The 17,682-nt window shown below is 45.0% G+C and overlaps 1 protein-coding gene across 3 annotated transcripts in view; it reads left to right on the forward strand.

Annotated features, from left to right (window-relative positions):
- Positions 1 to 17,682, forward strand: part of KATNIP (katanin interacting protein) — a 119,792-nt gene that overhangs the window by 82,328 nt on the left and 19,782 nt on the right. The window contains exons 18-21 of one of the 3 annotated variants that reach the window (XM_075010939.1): positions 2,391 to 2,568; positions 12,144 to 12,309; positions 14,120 to 14,277; positions 14,624 to 14,691. In XM_075010939.1, coding sequence (XP_074867040.1) covers positions 2,391 to 2,568; positions 12,144 to 12,309; positions 14,120 to 14,277; positions 14,624 to 14,691 — 570 coding nt within the window. The remainder of the gene's footprint in view (positions 1 to 2,390; positions 2,569 to 12,143; positions 12,310 to 14,119; positions 14,278 to 14,623; positions 14,692 to 17,682) is intronic. The other 2 variants (XM_075010940.1, XM_075010941.1) reach the window with 2 other exon arrangements.

Here is a 17,682-nt window from a genome sequence, read left to right on the forward strand (position 1 = left end):
ATTTTTATGTAATAGATTGCTGATTAATGTGTTAATAATAAAAAATTGTTGTTTCATTACTGTGTCTGTTAAAGCTTTATTTTGGTTTTTTACATAGCCGATTGTGGTTTCATAATAAAAACCATTAAAATTCATATGCAGTGAGTCATCAAGTAATTTAACATAGAAAATTCTTAAACCTGAAATAATTCACAGCACATTCTCGAGCCCTGATACTAAAAATAACAGCAGTAGGCGTCTTTGATAATAGTACCTCAGCTGTTTCCATCTTCTGTAGGTGGCTGCTCGCACTGCTGAGTGCATTTCTGCACCTCTGCCTCCCACCCATCGTTAAGACTTTCTCCCTTACTCTTAGAAATATTTTGCAAAATCCAAAATGCTGCTATAATTGTTGGAACTTTTATTCTGCTGGCTCCAACTTTTTCCACAAGCAGCAGCACCTCCCTTTCAAATGGCCAAATGCATCATCCACTGCCATTCTGCATCTAGGGGGTGATGGCTGTCAGAGTATCCTGTAAATAACTTCATTAACAAGGGGAGCAGAGGGTAAGCCAGGTCTCCCAGAATAAGTGGCGCGACCTCCCCATTAACATTGATGGGGATTCTGGTGGCAAAGGTAAAAAAGAGTTGCATGGCCCATTCCTGCATTAGTGTCTGTAAATCTGCCATGGCAGTCAACTACCCCAAGGAGTACAATGGAGAAATAACCTTTACTGTTAATAAATTATTTTCCATTTATAAATTATGCGTCCTGGTATCTGTGTGTGTTGGGGCTGCCAAATAATAAGCACCTGCGTCCATCAGTTTCCCCAGTACAAGTTTGGGAGCCCCAAATATGCAAAGTCATTAATAACTCCCTGAGCATTACCTGGCTTTGAAACCCAGTCTACCCTTTCCATGGCAACATATTCCTGGAAACAGTGACCCCAGTCATCAATTGCCACGCGTCAAACTGATTGGTGAAGGATCAATAGCATTTGGGGATGGCCAGCTTCCAGATGGCAGTGGTGACCCATGTATGGTTATGCTGTCACTACAGATTTCAAAAAAGATTGCCTTTGCCCTTCTGAAATCTCTTGATTTTAAAATGGTTAACAATGGAGAATCCCCCCACAAAACATGGTAAATTTTTTCCAATAGTTAGTTACTTTCACTGTTAAAAATGTACAGCTTGTTTCAACCTGAATTGGTCTGGCTTTAGCTTCCAGCCATTAGATCTTTCTCTGCTAAATTGGAGACAATTGTTAAATGTTTGGAGACAAATGTTAAATGTAGGTCCTGATGGACTATAACCAACTCACCATCTGTTTGTTAAGCTAAGAGATGAGTTTGAGTCTAGCACTATAAAAGCTTCTTTCGAATCTTCTGATCATTCTCATAGCTCTGTTTGGAACTCACTCCAGTTTATCAATATCTTTCTTGAATAGTGTTTGCCAGAATTGGACATAGTATTCGACCGGCGCCAAATACAGAGGCGAAATAACCTCTGTATTCTTATTGATATTCCCCTGTTTATGCACCCTAGAATGTCATTGGTTCTCTTGGCCATAGTGTCCCAGTGTTCAGCTGGTTATCCACACCCTACCCCAAATCTTTGTCAAATTTTTAATCAGTATGTTGTGTTGCAGCATGTCAAACACCTTATCGAAGTCTAAGTACATTACATCAACACTATTATCAACTAAACTTGTCTTATCGAAAAAGATATTTAGTTTAACAGGATCTGTGTTCCATAAATCCATGTAGGCTGGGGACACGTGGCAGCAGGGAAAGGTAAGGGACAGGGAAGCAGCTATTTGCTGAGACCAAGGATGGGGTGAGCAGGTGGCAGCTAGGAACAGGGAAAGGAGACTCAGGTAGCTGCTGGAACTGGGATGAAGGCAAGTGTAGCCAGATGCTCCACACTTGTGTGAGGGCCTGAGTTATTCGCATGCTCTCCAGAGCTCCTGCAGCAGGGGTCAGAATCGTAGCACTCTACATAAAATCATGAAATTTGGCAACACTGGACTATTGTCAGGAAGATGCTCGTAGCATACGTTTGAATGAACTTGAGGGGTGAGTTTGCAGGCATTAACTTCTCATTTGTATGCACTCTCCCAAACATTTTGAAACACCCGTATCCTGTGGATAACAGGCTAGTCTGAATTCCTCACATTGTCTGCTATCTCCAAGTTACCATTGGCCAATCTTAGCCCTTCAACTTGCATATTGGCATTTTGCACTTTTCTGGCTGCACTTGGGAAAAAATGAAAGAAGATGCTTCCGTCTTGTTGCATGCTAATTATGGAGGCTTGGATTAATGAACTGATCTGCTGGTATGTGCTTTGGGGTCCTGTCTTTTGGTGCCTCCTGCAAATGACTGATAAAGATGTATATGTGTTTGTTTTCAGGCCTGCAACTAAATTTCACCTTGTCCTGGGGAGACTCACATTACCTTGGACTGACTGGACTTGAAGTAGTAGGGAAGGATGGTCAGGCTTTGCGAATTACTTTTGATCAGATTACTGCTTCACCACAAGATTTAAATGACCTTCCAGAGTACACGGGAGATTCCAGGACTTTAGACAAGTAAGTAGCAAAACAACTAAAAAGTCTTAAGTATCATCAGTAGTGTTTTTGGCCTGTGTGTGCTGTTTCAGTATCCAGCTTCTCAATATTCTCATTCGTCTGTGATTTTAAAGGTAAATGAATGGGAACTTACTATAAATAAATATAATTTACATTTAGAGAACAATAGACTTGTTTAAACCTTACTATGTAAACTTGCAGCTGTGCAATCATTAGCTGTGACCTCTGTCAGATTCCATAAGCTAAAGGATGGGTTGTGTCAGAACATGGATGACATGCTTGTACAGAAGAGATGTTTCTGATTCAATAGAGTATATTTTTATGCTTGGCTACTCTACAACTTCTGCTTCTGTTACTCTGAAGAAAAGGTGGACAATGACTGTGAAGTTTATTAGTGTAGACGAAACCACTGGAACCAGATCCTGCTGTGTAATTATGACATACTTATTCAGTCAATTTTCAAAGACAATTAAACTAGAAAAACTGGGACAATCAGCTGCTTTTACAAGGAGTGCCCTAGACACAGCTATAGTCAAAATTGCATGTTACTTTTTAATTTAAAATATAAATTTCCAAATCTTGCACTTAATGGTCTATACAGTACAATTTTGCAGACCTCATCTCAGACCAAGGATTAATTATTTTTGGAAACTATGAGCAAAAATATATTCTTGTAATCCCCTCCCTTTGAAAAAAATAGCTGTACGTGAAAAAGTAGAGCTGAACATCAAAACTAAGGAAATAGTCTTCATTATGGAGAAACATCTTTCGTTTTCCAGTGAAAATGGATCATGGTTTGAGTTATGTCCATGTGAAAACTCCATCACACAAGCACAAGTAGTTTTCCTGGGAACACCACCTTATTCATTGTGCATTGTCTCATGCGTTTAAAATGTTATATGCCTGGAAAGTGAAGTTTTCTGTAAAATAAATTGGATTCTTGGGATAGGATCACACTGCCACCATATGTGTAAACAGCACCTACAACACTGATTGCCCTCATAGGTGTAACCACATTATAAATAACGAGAGCTTGTGTGCATAGGACATAATACGTTAATAGTGCAAGGAGTATGTTCAGTGGAGACAAGAGAACACTGGAGTTCTTGCCTCCTAGAATAAAATACGGTGGCTTATGCAAGTTCTTGTTTCCCGATATTACCACATGTTGAACTTCTCTAATCCGGAACTCTCTTGTCTGGCAACATCCAAAATCCAGCATTTTGTCATGGGTGTGGCCAAGTTTCCCATGGTCCCATAAAGTTTGTTTACAGCCATCAGTCCTGGTCCTCAGTGTTCTGTGCTGTTATTTACCTGTAATGTAACCCCAAATATCTTCTAAGAGCCCAGTAAGCAGCAGAAGTGTTAGACAATATTGACGTCCCGTGTGCCAGCAAATTCTCCCATCTGGGACCAGTCAGGTCTGAGGGTGCCGGACAAGAGAGGTTCAACCTGTATTTATTTTTTTAAAAATAACAAGCCTAAAAGATTCTGTTCAGATAACTTGTGAAAGAAGATGTCACAGCTGTACAAGTAAGCGCTTAGAAGTCAGACAGAAACCATCCACTTGGTAGCAAATATCAATACGAATAATTAATTTCACATCTTACTCAGAATATTTTAAAGTATTCAGCATGATATTTTACTTCAGCCTTAATAAGTTATTTAAAAATAAATCTGTCACACCTTTTCCTTCACTGAGCATCATTCAACACGTACTCTGCAGAGGCTCTTGGAAGTCATACTATGCAATCATTTAATTAAAGCCTTTATCATGCTGCATGCATGCATGAGCAGAGTTAAGACTGCATAAACAACAGTAACTTTGTCATTTCCTGATTTTTGGATGACTCGCTTTTCCAATCATAAAATTTGTAATGTATTTATATAACGAATTAAGTTCAAAATATTATTTTATTTAAAAAGTCACCCCTTTTTTTAAATTATGCCTCACATTTTAGGGTCATTGTAGTTAAGCAAAAGGCAGATGTGAAGTCAGCTGATGTGATCACTGAAAGTTATGAACGTTAAAAGTTACTGCATTGAATCCTCATTCTGTTCTTAGATTATAACCTCAGTAATTACAATTGCTGCCCTATCCAACTCTAAAAAGGACTGATATACTCTATCTTAAACACCTGGCCTACTAACCATGACGAAAATATATTCACGAAATACAGAACTGAGAACCACATTTACTGCATCTCTTGTTTTATTTTTTCCAATAATTCTTTATCTTTCCCTGAGTCATCTCAGAGTCTGTTTACGCAGCAGTCAGGTGATGTAGCAGCAGCACATGTAGGTGTAGCCAGATTGCCTTGATGGGGCTAGCACACTAAAAAGAGCATTCAAATCATGGCAGATCAGGTGGTTGCTACAGTCTGGCCACTTAAGTATGTACCCTGTTCACGGTATGCTTGTGTTCAGGTGGCTAGTCTGTGCCACTGCTCAGATTGCCTCATAGCAATTTTTAGCTGCATGGCAATTTTTAGCAAGTTGAACCCTAGCTTGGGGTGCCTACACTTTCTGCAATTATATCTCACAGTTGTTCAGTTTTTCCTCCTTTCCTTTTCCTCTCATCCTTTTCCTGTTTCTCCTTTTCCACCTTATATTTAGTTAAATATAGTTCTCTGCCTCTTTCTATATATATTCTCCCTTTCTTTCTCTAGCCCTCTTTTTCACATAAATGAAATCTTGAACATATACAAAAAACTGGGTTCAAAGAATATTAAATCATGAAGTCAAACAATCAAAGGTTAGGAAATGCCAGAATTAAGGTTCTTCCTCGAGTGTCCCCGTGGGTGCTCCAAGATAGGTGTCGGGCTCGCCCCAGCGCCGCAGGTCGGATCTTTCCAGCAGTTTCTGCCGGACCGTGCATGCGCCAGCACGCACCGCTCCCTTGCGCGCTCCCGGCCACGTGCGCGATCCGGTCCCTGCCAGTTCCTCTTTAACCACCATCGGCTGCAGACGGAATCCGCTCAGGCTATGGCCAGAGTTAGCGTATTTAATGTTTTTAAAGTGTTTAGAGTTTCTTTTTCAGTCTTTTAGCTTAAGTTAGCTTGTTATTGTTTTCAAAAAAAAAAAAAGAAAAGAGAGTAAAAAGTAAAGTTTTACAGCCTTAGTAGCAAGCGGAGCAGTGGAGGCCCGGGAACGTAAGGCCATTAGGCCTCCTGCCGCGGCAGGCTGAGTCCGAGAGGGGAACAGGCACAGAGAAGGTGCTAAGTACCCTATTAACAACTCAAAGACTCACCACAATGTCCTCTTCAGGATTCAAAAAGTGAGAGTCATGTCGCGAAGCGATGCCGGCCTCCGATGGGCATAGTCAGTGCATTAGGTGCCTCGGGGAATCTCATGTCACCCAGAAATGCTCCTTCTGCGCAAAGCTCACAGCCAGAGCAAGGAAGGACAGAGAGATGCGGCTGAAAATGCTGCTCTTTGACAAGGCCCTCCAGCCAGACGCGCCGGAGCGGCCTCAGCAGGAGGGACCCGCAGGGGCCCATAAAAGGAAAGCTGCTTCCCTAACCCCATCAGCACAAAAACGGAGGAAGCTTTCACCAACCCGATCCCTGCTGGCAGCCACAGCGAGCGGGACGGGTGGAGCGCATAGCTCCCAGCCGCAGTCACAGCTGAGTGGCGGCAGCGCGGAGACATGTGGCAGAGGCTGAGCCTCTGATAATCAAACAGCCGCCCCGCACTGCGGGCAGGGCAGCGGCCAGGCAAGCGCCGGAACCAGCGGCACCGCAGCTATCGGCACCAACCCCCGGGGAACCGGCGGTGCAGAGCTCGCAGGCACACGGCCTGCAGGCACTGGGGGAGACCACCTGCGCGGCACCGCAGCGGAGCGTGCCGAGCGCGGCGCAGACAGCGGGGCCGAGATCCCCGACGCGGAAAGGGGCGGAGTCAGCCCCACAGGGGAGGGGAAAGGCAGCACAGAAAACCCGGCACTGCAGCCCTTCTCCAGACAGGGCTGCAGGGCTACTCGCTCTAAGCCCTCCACTTATGCTGCGGACTCCAACGGGGCGGCAGGGGTCACCTCCAGTATACCCTGAGCCCCCATCCCCATTCCTACAGCCAGCATCACCATGGCTCAGACCACCATCGCCCTTCCTGGGCTTTGAACCCCTGGAGCACTGCCACAAATCAGTCTCTCCATTATCTCAATCACCCAGACGATCTCGCTTCCCCAGACGCAGGGTTATGCGCCTCCAGAGTGGTCCAGGTCTCCATCTCCGGAACAGTGCCTGTGTTGCCATGGTCGCCCCTATCACGCAGGGCATAGACACCATAGGCATACTCCCAGGGACAGATCCCCCCAGACGGTTCAATATCCCCGAGGGCAATCGCGGACGGGGACGGAAACGCAGATATCTCAGGGGGAGTTGATTCTGGAACCCTGAGATTTTCCCTTGCAAGTATCTAGCGAGAGGATGTATCACCGTCAACAGGACCCAGAGGGGTCCAGAGAGGCTTACCCTAGTGGTTCCTCGCTATCTTCCCCTGACGAGGCTACGGCCCCAGGGGACGTCCATCCTCCGGACGATCTCAAACAGTTCCAAGAGCTGTTTAAAAGGGTGGCCTTCACGCAAGGCATCCAAACAGCAGAGGTGCAGGAGAAACACCATAAGCTCCTTAAAAACCTGAGACCTCCGGCCTCTTCCAAAATAGCTATTCCGCTTGATGAAGCAATCATGGAGTCCGCCACCACAATATGGCAGACCCCTGCGTCCACTCCGCCTATAAACAAGAGAGCGGATAAGAAGTACTTAATCCTGGCGAAGGGCATGGAGTTCCTGTTCAGCCACCCACAACCAAATTCTCTGGTGGTGGAATCGTCTCAACAGAGGTCGAAAACTTCTCAGTACAAGACAGGGGGAACGCACAAAGATGCCAAGAAACTAGAGTTGTTCGGCAGAAAGGTCTACTCCTCCTCTACCCTACTGTTGAGAATGGCGAATTACACAGCGCATCTAGCGAACCATAATTTCGACAACTACTCCAGGCTGACTTCCCTCATAAACTCGCTTCCAGAGGACAAGAAGCCGGTGCTCAAGGCCATCGTGCAGGAAGGCTACGCAGCCTCGAGGACAGGAGTTCAGATCGCCCTAGACGTAGCGGATACGGCAGCATGCTCAACAGCTACGGCAGTGGTCATGCGCAGGGAGTCCTGGCTCCAGACATCGGGTATCCCGAGGGATCTGCAGGCGAAGATCGTTGATCTCCCCTTTGACACGCAGAAGCTGTTTGCTGAATCAACCGACTCGGTCCTTCATTCCAGTAAAGACTCAAGAGCTACTCTCAGGACCTTGGGGATTTACACGCCTCCATACAGAAAGAAGAAGTATTACCCCCAACAAAGACGATATCAGTATCAACCACAGCGTCCCCAGTACCACAGGGGCTACGAGCAAGGGCGACATCAACAGCACCAACAGTACAGAACTCCCAGGCGATGTTCTCAACAGAGCCATGCGTCCTCGGGGCAGGGCCAAAGGCCACAAGTTTGACACACAGATCGAGGGCTGCACTATCACTACCATCGCGCAATGTCATCCAAAGCTACTATTCCACCATCGCCTCCGACCATTCTACGACCAGTGGCAAAAGATCACCACAGACAAATGGGTACTGGAGATCATAGCCACGGGTTACACCATTCCCTTCTAGTCCCTCCCACCACCACGACCTCCACCCAGACCCCACCTAAAGGACGCCTCCCACGAAGCGAGACTCAAGCAGGAGGTAGACCATCTTATGCTTATAGGGGCAGTGGAAAGAGTGCCGGAGCAACTCCGAGGGAAAGAGTTCTACTCAAGATACTTCCTCACAGAGAAAAAGACAGGAGGCTGGAGGCCCATCCTAGATCTTCGAGGCCTCAACCGGTACTTGCGCAAGCAACGCTTTTGGATGATCACAGTCGCCTCTATACTTACGGCACTGGACGATGGAGATTGGTTCGCAGCTCTCGACTTACAAGACGCGTATTTCCACATAACTATTCACCCGGCTCACAGGCGTTTCCTCCGGTTTATGGTAGGCAAAGAACATTTTCAGTACAAGGTTCTGCCGTTCGGCCTCTCCTTGGGCCCCTGAGTCTTCACCAAGACCTTGGCAGTGGTGTCAGCCTACCTGCACAGACAGGGGGTGTTTATATTCCCATATCTGGACGACTGCCTACTGAAAGGGGCCTCGAAGGAGGAGGTACTTCGCATGATACGCGTCACAGCAGACACGTTCTCTTCGCTGGGCCTGGTCATCAATCTGGCAAAATCAAAGATAGACCCCGCACAGGACATACAGTTCATAGGGGCACGTATAAATTCCATCACAGCAAGGGTTTATCTACCAGATGCCCGCTTTTGTGCCGTTGGTTCCCTTGTGCAAGTCATCACCTTCAGCCCTACGATGCCGGTTCTGACGTGCTTACAGCTGCTGGGCCACATGGCAGCAGCAACGTTTGTGGTACAGAACGCCCGATTGCATATGTGCAGCATGCAGCACTGGCTGGCGAGCGTCTACAAACCGGCAGCACACGCCGTCCACAGGGTGGTGTCGCCCACGACAGAGGTGCGCAGATCCCTGCAATGGTGGGTGAACCCCAAGAACATGCTAACAGGGGTGCCCTTTCACCAACCACAAATATCTGTTTTTTCTCACTACCGACGCCTCCCACATAGGGTGGGGAGCACACATGGGCGAAAAGGTGACGCAAGGACTGTGGTCCTCCACGGAACAGTCACTGCACATAAATATACTGGAGCTCAGAGCAGTGTTCAACACCTGCAAACACTTTTGAGACCGTATACAAGGCAAAGTAGTCGGGATCAGTACAGACAATACCTCCACCATGTTTTATATAAATTGGCAAGGAAGAGCTCGGTCCCGTGCCTTATGTGCGGAAGCAGTCCGATTGTGGAACTGGTGCATCGCCAACAATATAACCTTGAAAGCCTCGTATTTACCAGGCGCTCACAATGTGAAGGCAGACCAGCTGAGCAGGCGCTTCGCACTCACACACGAGTGGCAGATCCATTCCGATCTGCTACGACTGATTTTTCACGCATGGGGATTTCCCCAGATAGACCTGTTTGCCACTCAACACAACAAGAAGTGCTCACGATTCTGCTCCAGGGCAGGACTGGGACGGGGGTCCCTGGGGGACGCATTCGCGATCTCGTGGAGGGGCCCCCTGCTCTACGCATTTCCTCCCACAGTGCTTATCCACAAAGTCTTGCAGAAAGCCAGGAGAGAGAAAGCCCAAATGATCCTAGTAGTCCCAACGTGGGATCGACAGCAATGGTTTCCCTTACTCCTGCGCATGTCGGACCGTCCACCGATGCCCTTCCCAGTGGTGCCTGATCTGCTCACGCAAGCCCAGGGGTCCATAGGGCATCCACACCCCCGAGGCCTGCGACTGCAAACATGGTTAATCCATGGCTCAGCTCCCTAGAGAGCACGTGTACGGAGGGAGTGCAACAAGTCCTAGAAAGTAGCAGGAGGACTTCCACCAGGAAGACCTATAAGCAAAAATGGACTCGATTCACTGTATGGTGTTCTACCAAGCAATTAGCCCCCCTTGCTGCGCCTATACCTGTAATACTAGAGTATTTACTGGACCTCAAGAGAGGCGGACTCTCCCTATCCTCGTTGAAGGTCCACCTTGCCGCTATATCGGCTTTCAGACATGAAGAGGAAGGGCACACGGTGTTTGCCCATCCCATGGTTACCAGGTTCCTCAAAGGGCTGGTAAACCTATACCCCCCTTGGAAACCGCTTCCACCTTCATGGAGCTTGGACCTGGTGCTTAATGTGCTAACGGGACCACCGTTTGAACCCTTAGTCATGGTTTCCCTCCGTTTCCTTACGATAAAGACAACCTTCCTTCTTGCAATCACGTCAGCTCGCAGGGTGAGCGAGCTTGCGGCAGTTATGGCAACACCACCCTGCACAGTATTTTCCAAGGAGGCGGTAACCTTACGGCTGCATCCAGCCTTTGTTCCCAAAGTTTCTTCAGAGTTTCATATTAACGAACCTATAGTTTTACCCTCGTTTTATCCAAAGCCTCATAACTCCAACAAAGAGGCGCTCCTACACCTCCTGGACGTGAGGAGGGCGCTGGCTTTCTATATAGACAGGACTAAGTCCTTCCGGAAAACGGATAGACTCCTAGTCTCTCTCGCTCCCAAATCAAAAGGAGAAGGTCTCTCTTCGCAGAGAATCTCGAAGCACATCGTATCCTGCATAAATTACTGGCCCCACCGAGGGCTCCCTCCACTAGGGCGGTGGCGGCATCAACAGCCTTTTTCAAGGCCATTGCGCTAAAAGACATTTGCAGAGCGGCGACCTGGTCATCCTATGACACCTTCGCCAAGCATTATGCCCTTCACAGGGTATTCCAAGAGGATACCCGTCTCTCGACAGCGGTCCTCTCGGGGACAAGCTGCACATAAACCGATTACCCACCTCCTATCTTAGGTTACTGCTGGGTAGTCACCTATCGTGGAGCACCCACGGGGACACTCGAGGAAGAAAGAGAAGTTACTCACCGTAGTAACGATGGTTCTTCGAGATGTGTCCCTGTGGGTGCTCCACCACCCGCCCATCCTCCCCGCTTCGGATCTCTGTTTAGTATTTTTCAGGAGCATCCGAGGCGGTTGGTCAAGGAACTGGCGGGGACCGGATCGCACACGTGGCCGGGAGCGCGCAAGGGAGCGTCACGCACTGGCGCATGCGCGGTCCATCAGAAACTGCTGGAAAGATCCAACCTGCGGCGCCGGGGCGAGCCCGACACCTATCGTGGAGCACCCACGGGGACACATCTCGAAGAACCATCGTTACTACAGTGAGTAACTTCTCTTTATCTAATTCAGCGTTAATTTATCTTCTTGTAAGTATGCATTATGATACTGTGCAAAATGTTCAAAAGTTCCTCAGTGACTTAGACTCTTGAACATTGTACTCATTGTCTTTAATTGTATGATGATATCATATAGTGCAGCAATTCTCTAACCTTAACCTCCCTCGGACCTGCACTTTGATTTTAAAAATTTCATGAACTCCAAGCCACCTTCTCATTTTTCCCAGGGGCACTCATCCCTCACTTATCTCAAGGCCCTACCACCATTCCAGCTCTTCCCCCCCAAGCTCCACCTCACCTCTTCCTGCCTGCGCTTCCCCCTGACCCTCCTTTTCCATGCCTCTTTCCACCCCCTTCCCTGAGCACACCCATTCCCCACTCCTACCTCCCAGCACCGCTTGCATTCCCCCAAACAGCTGTTCTTCATCATGCAGGCGTCACTGGGGGAGGGCCGTGGTGTTGATCATAGCCAGAACCCCTGATGTGACTTACCAACCCCAGTTTGAGAACCACTGGTTCAGAGGGCTTTTTAAACATTCAGACAAAGTTGCAATAAATTCTCTTCTGTTGAGGCTGAAACTACTCAAATTTCAGACTAGAAATAAGGCGCGTGTTTTCCTGCAAGCAGTTTTGTGTCCCTTCTGTGTACTGTTTTCTCGTGCTATTTCCCATTGCTCAACAATTGCCAGTCCATCACTCAAGGATTTTCCTGTGTTTGTAGGTTAATAGATGGGACTAACATCACTGTTGAAGATAACCACATGTGGCTTATTCCTTTCACTTATGGGGAAGATCACATGGTCACAATCCATTTTGATAAAGCTGAAAATATTGCAGGGCTTCGCTTTTGGAACTATAATAAATCTCCAGAGGATACCTATAGAGGGGTGAGTGGAAGAAAAGTGTCATTGCCAGCAGAAATGTTTAACCGACCATTAGAAAATTTGTGTTTTGAAAAATGAATGTGGCTGTATTTAATGGAATAGCATAAATCCTTCTAAATTATCTGACCCGGAGGTGTATGGCAGGTTTAATGAATCCCTGTCTTGCTTCACAAACAGCAAATGCAGAAAAAGAATGAGAGATCGTTCTCAGAAATTCACAGGGCCTGATTCTTCTTCATCAAGACACACAATAGCCCATGGTGCCAAATTATTTGAAAATAACTGTTAGGTCTGATTATTAGGTGTTAAAAGGAAACAGCATGGATTCCTTAAATGTGGCATTAACTCCTAATACATTGAGGTTCTAAAGCATGGGATACTCTTTCATAGAAAATCTAATTAGGAAAGATACTGATAACAGTTTGGAGCCCAGTCTTCTGTGACTTTCTTACCTGGAGTTAATTTTTGTTCTCCTCTTGATTATTTTATCCTAGTATAAAATGCCAACAAGAGTTGCTTTCTAAAAGATGCCTCAGTTGTTATCGAACTTCATTATATTTCAAACTTCACCCCCAGGTATGTTGAACAGGCCACATCCATCTATTCTGTAGGAATGGATAATGTATATTATCTACTGCTTATGGCAGTGAACTAAACCCTGTGGAGTCATTTTAATTAACTCTAAGAACTGAGGAGTGATAGAAAAGTGTTTGGATTTGCAGGGACCACTAATGGTAATAGTAATACCAGTAGTAATGCTAATGGTAATACCCTATTCCCTACATATAATAGCAGAGAAGCTAGTCTATCTCACATCTAGTGAAGGTGAGTCTTATCTAAGCATAATAATTTATCACATTTTCTACCTGGAGATCTTGAAGGAAACCCAAAATGATTATCAAAATTCTTGACAATAGCCGATGAATACAAAAACCAAAATAAGAGAGTAACTTCACAACCACAGGCAGAACTCCATGACATCAATGACATCAGGAGCCATCATGTGGACACTTCAGTACATTCCAACATAATTAACCTATTAATAAAACCCAGGCAGACCACAGTACACTTTCTAGAAGAATATTGTTAGGACCCATAGAAACCATCCTCAAATCATCACCCCATAAATGGTCAGCTACCTCCAAGACATTACTCACTTCCTCCAGAAACTCCACAACATCAGTAATGTGTCCCCCAGAACCCTTGTCATCTTGGATGTAAATAAGAAGTGGGCAGCATTGTCTCTTGTAAATGTTGACAAATTTGTTTTAGTGATTGGCTGAACAAGTAGTTGGAGAGAATGGACTTAAAGGCTCTAAAGTTTTTCATTTATTTTTCTACACATATAAATTGCATTTTCACAATGCAGAGATTGTACTATAGTACTTGTTCCAGGTGAATTGAAAAATACTATTTTTTTTGTTTACCTTTTTACAGCACAAATATTTGTAATAAAAAATAATAGAAAATGAGCACTAGATACTTTGCATTTTGGGTTGTAACTGAAAATATATTTGACAATGTGTAAAACATAAAAAATACTTCAATCAATTATTATTGTTTAGCACTGATTAAAATGGTGATATATTATGATTATTTTTTAAACACAATTAATCATGATTTTTTAAATCTTTTAATGGTCTTAATTTTGTGCCTTCATTTTTGAAAGAATTCAGATTCCACTGAATTTGTCTAAAAGGAGATTAAATAAGTAAAATATTAAAAATATCTTTTAATAATAAAGTTTTTCAGTCTGAAATTCACATAATTTTACTAGACCCATATGATTTAAAATAAGGTGTTCTTTCCATAGGCAAAGGTAGCACATGTACTACTGGATGGGCATTGCATCTCCCCGCCAGAGGGCTTTCTTATCCGCAAGGGACCAGGCAACTGTCACTTTGACTTTGCGCAAGAAATTCTCTTTATGGACTACTTGAAGCCCCAACAGATTATCAGACCATATGGGAGGTAAAGTAGAACGTTCGTTCTATGTACACTTACCATTCTCTTTCCTAGTCATTGAAGTCTGTTTGGATGCACCTTCCTCAAGAGCAAAGATAAAAATATCAAGTACTCTGGACATACTTTATTAAAATTGCATGCACTTAAATATGCACTTAGTTGTGTGTACAGATAAAATGGGGAATTCTGCACTCAGCTCTCAACGTTTTTCCTGTAGTTTCTCTAGAGAATTCCTTTGGTGAAAGCAGTTGGATATATTCTCCAAATTTGCAAGTTTGTTTTTGCTTTTTTTGGTGAAGGATGTCTGTTCTTCCTTGTGTCAGGAGTTTGTCATTTTTCTTATGCATTTTAGCAGAACTGGTTCAAAGGGAATGGAACAAGCCAGTATGGATTATGAAGCACCATTGATGCCAAGTGGTTGTATCCTTCCCTGTCATCAGGGCTATCCCTATGTATATGCAGAATCTGTGGCTGCATAGGGCACTTGAAAATTTTGGGAGCACAGGTAAGAGTGGGTCAGCTGCTCTTACCTGCTATGCTGGTGGTGCCCCAAATTATGACAATGTGAGCATGCAAATGCTGAGGTGGTGGCCGGTTCCCTGGTTATCACCACTGTTTCCTCCTGGGAGGCCACCTTACTCTCCTAGGTAAGGTGCCATCAGGAGGAGACCAAGAGAGCACAGGGGAACCTAGGCTGGGGTTTGGAACAAGTCAGGCGCTGGGGCATGTGGGTAGAGGGTTTCATAGTGCCTCATAAATTGTAAGGATGGCCCTGCCAATCATTTTCACACTTTTATGTATTTATTTATTTATTGTTGTTGTTATTACTACTTGTATAAGTATTGGAATAAATTACCGAGGGTGGTTGTAAAATCTCCATCACTGGAGATATATAAGAACAGGTTTGATAAATATCTGACAGGGATATCTAAATATCTAACATGGTCCTGCCATGAGGGCAGGGGACTGGACTTGATGACTTCTGGATGTCCCTTCCAGTTCTAGTAGTCTGTGATTCTATGGTTATTATATACAGTATTTTGGGTTTGTTTTTATTATGATTGTTATATGCATTGCAGTTCTGTTCTTTTGGTCTCCTGAATCCCTGCTCTCTGGACCCCAGCATTTTTAGGGTTCTCTCTGGTTTCATTTTAATTTGTGAGGTACGAAAAGCCTGAGAGAGGCATCATAAAATCTGAGTAAATAGAAATTGCATATACAATAGAGCATGAACATGTAACCATAGCTCTGCACTGGCTCCACCTCTAATTCTGGATCCTGTCCAGAAACTACCTCTTATATTCACCATCCAGAATAAAGCTAGACAAGATTTAAATAGGAAGGATAAAAGCTATTGACATGAATGTACGTCAGGATGTAACAATGGTTTGTACTAAACTATATTAATTGCATATTTTTAAACACATTTCCCAGACATGAGAAGGTAGATTTGGAATTTCTTTTTTTCAGTTTCCAAATAAAAGAAGATAATATTCAAGGTAATTGAGAGACAGTAAATTCAAAAGTGATATAAGATAATGTTTTTTCATACAAATGTATTGCTCCAGGATGTCATTGAGACAATGAACTTAATAAGATTCAAAGAAGGATTGGACGTTTTCACAAATATCAAAACTATTCAGCATCAAAACAGTAAGCATTAAAAACAAGGTTTAAAAGGCCATAAATCCACCTGCTTCTCAGGGTTCAAGCCTCTTTCTGTTAGCAGTTAGTGTGTTGGGTTAGGTCTCAGAGATCCCCTTGAGATGGTCACTTGATGTGCTGAAATACCACTGAGCCCACATAGCTGCCCTTTGAGGCATCCTGTCCTGCTAAGCCATACCCTTCATCTCCTCCAGCATCAACCCAGAGTTGGGGTCCTAGGCCATAGCAGAATAATACAGACATTGACATCAGCTCAGCTCTGGGAAAGCTCTGTCAAAAAGACTTGCCGTGGCACCCAGGTGCACAGCCCCAATGGGACCAGAACCCCAAATTCATCTTACTCTGTATAAAGTTTTATACAAGCTCATAAAATGTTTGCCCTTTTTGTCAATGAGAGATATTCACAGCTGTTTGCTTCTCCTCAGTGACAATTATTACACTGGGTTTATGAATAAACAACAGCAGTTTACTTCCCTTGCCTCATGTAGAATCTCTCTAGGGTGGGAAGCCTTTGATTCTCCCACACCCCATGGAAAAGTACAAAATTAAAGATGGATTCCACCATCAGGTGATATGGTCACATGTCCATGTGGGGACTCTGAGACCCCTCTGACTGGCTGGTCCGTAGGAAAAACAAACCCATTTACAGATCAATGTCCTTATCAATGAGCCATCAAGTTTCTGAATTACCTTATGGCCCTCACTCAGCCTGTCTAGACTAGCAAAATAGTTTATTAGGTGAGCTTTCGTGGGACAGAAGAAGTGGGTCTGTCCCACGAAAGCTCACCTAATAAACTATTTTGCTAGTCTTTAAAGTGCTACTTGACTGCTTTTTGTTTTGATAGTGTATAGACTAGCACGGCTTTCCCTCTGTTACTATTCAGCCTGTCTAGGTTACTAAAACAGGTTTATAGTTTGTCTACTAACCTCAAGTGCAGGAGCGATACATATGCACAAATAGAATATACACGTTCAACAGATTTGCAGCTTTTCCAACGATGGCTCATATGAAGTATTTTGCATAAAAGATTTTCCTGTCATGCATACTCCTATTCATAAGCTTATTTTCATAAAGCCCCATCAAGTTGGGAGGTGCATATTATCCTATATCTACATACTGTGGGGCTTCTTGCACTTTCGTGCTAAGTATCTAAGCCTTGGCCACTTTTGGAGATAGAAGAGTGGACTCGGTGGACTCTGGCTTGATCCAGCATGGCAATTGCTATTCCCATTCAGTATGTGGGACTGGGATTAGTCCAGCACAAGGACTAACAGTATCGGGGGGCACATGGAGTGCACCTGGGGCTACGTTCATCCCCAAGATAGACAAAAGGACTAGAGAGTTGGAGGGCTGGTGCTGGCAGCAGGAGTCTGCATCGTGCCCCTCCCCTCCACACTTACTGGCAGTGCCGGGGAAGGTGCAGCAAGATGACTCCAAGTCATGTGGCGCTGTTCTCCAGTCATGCCACTTTGAGGGACGGGGTGGAAATGCGGCGGGGTCATGATGTGGACTCCTGCTGTGGGCACTAGCCCCATGGCCTAGCTAGTCCCCTGCGATGCCTCCCCTGGGGGCACAGGGAGCAGGGAAAAATGGAGCAGGGATGGGGAGAGGAAGGGCCTTGGGTGAAAGGGCTTGTCCTGGCGCTCTCCCAGCCTGGGAGTGGGCATGTGGCTGGTGCCCCTCTTCCATCCCTCTGAAAAGGATGATGCAAGGTCTTCAATTCTCACTTAGTGCAAACAGTTTAA

The sequence above is a fragment of the Carettochelys insculpta genome, chromosome 16 (assembly GCF_033958435.1).
Source record: "Carettochelys insculpta isolate YL-2023 chromosome 16, ASM3395843v1, whole genome shotgun sequence".
Classification (NCBI taxonomy): domain Eukaryota; kingdom Metazoa; phylum Chordata; order Testudines; family Carettochelyidae; genus Carettochelys; species Carettochelys insculpta.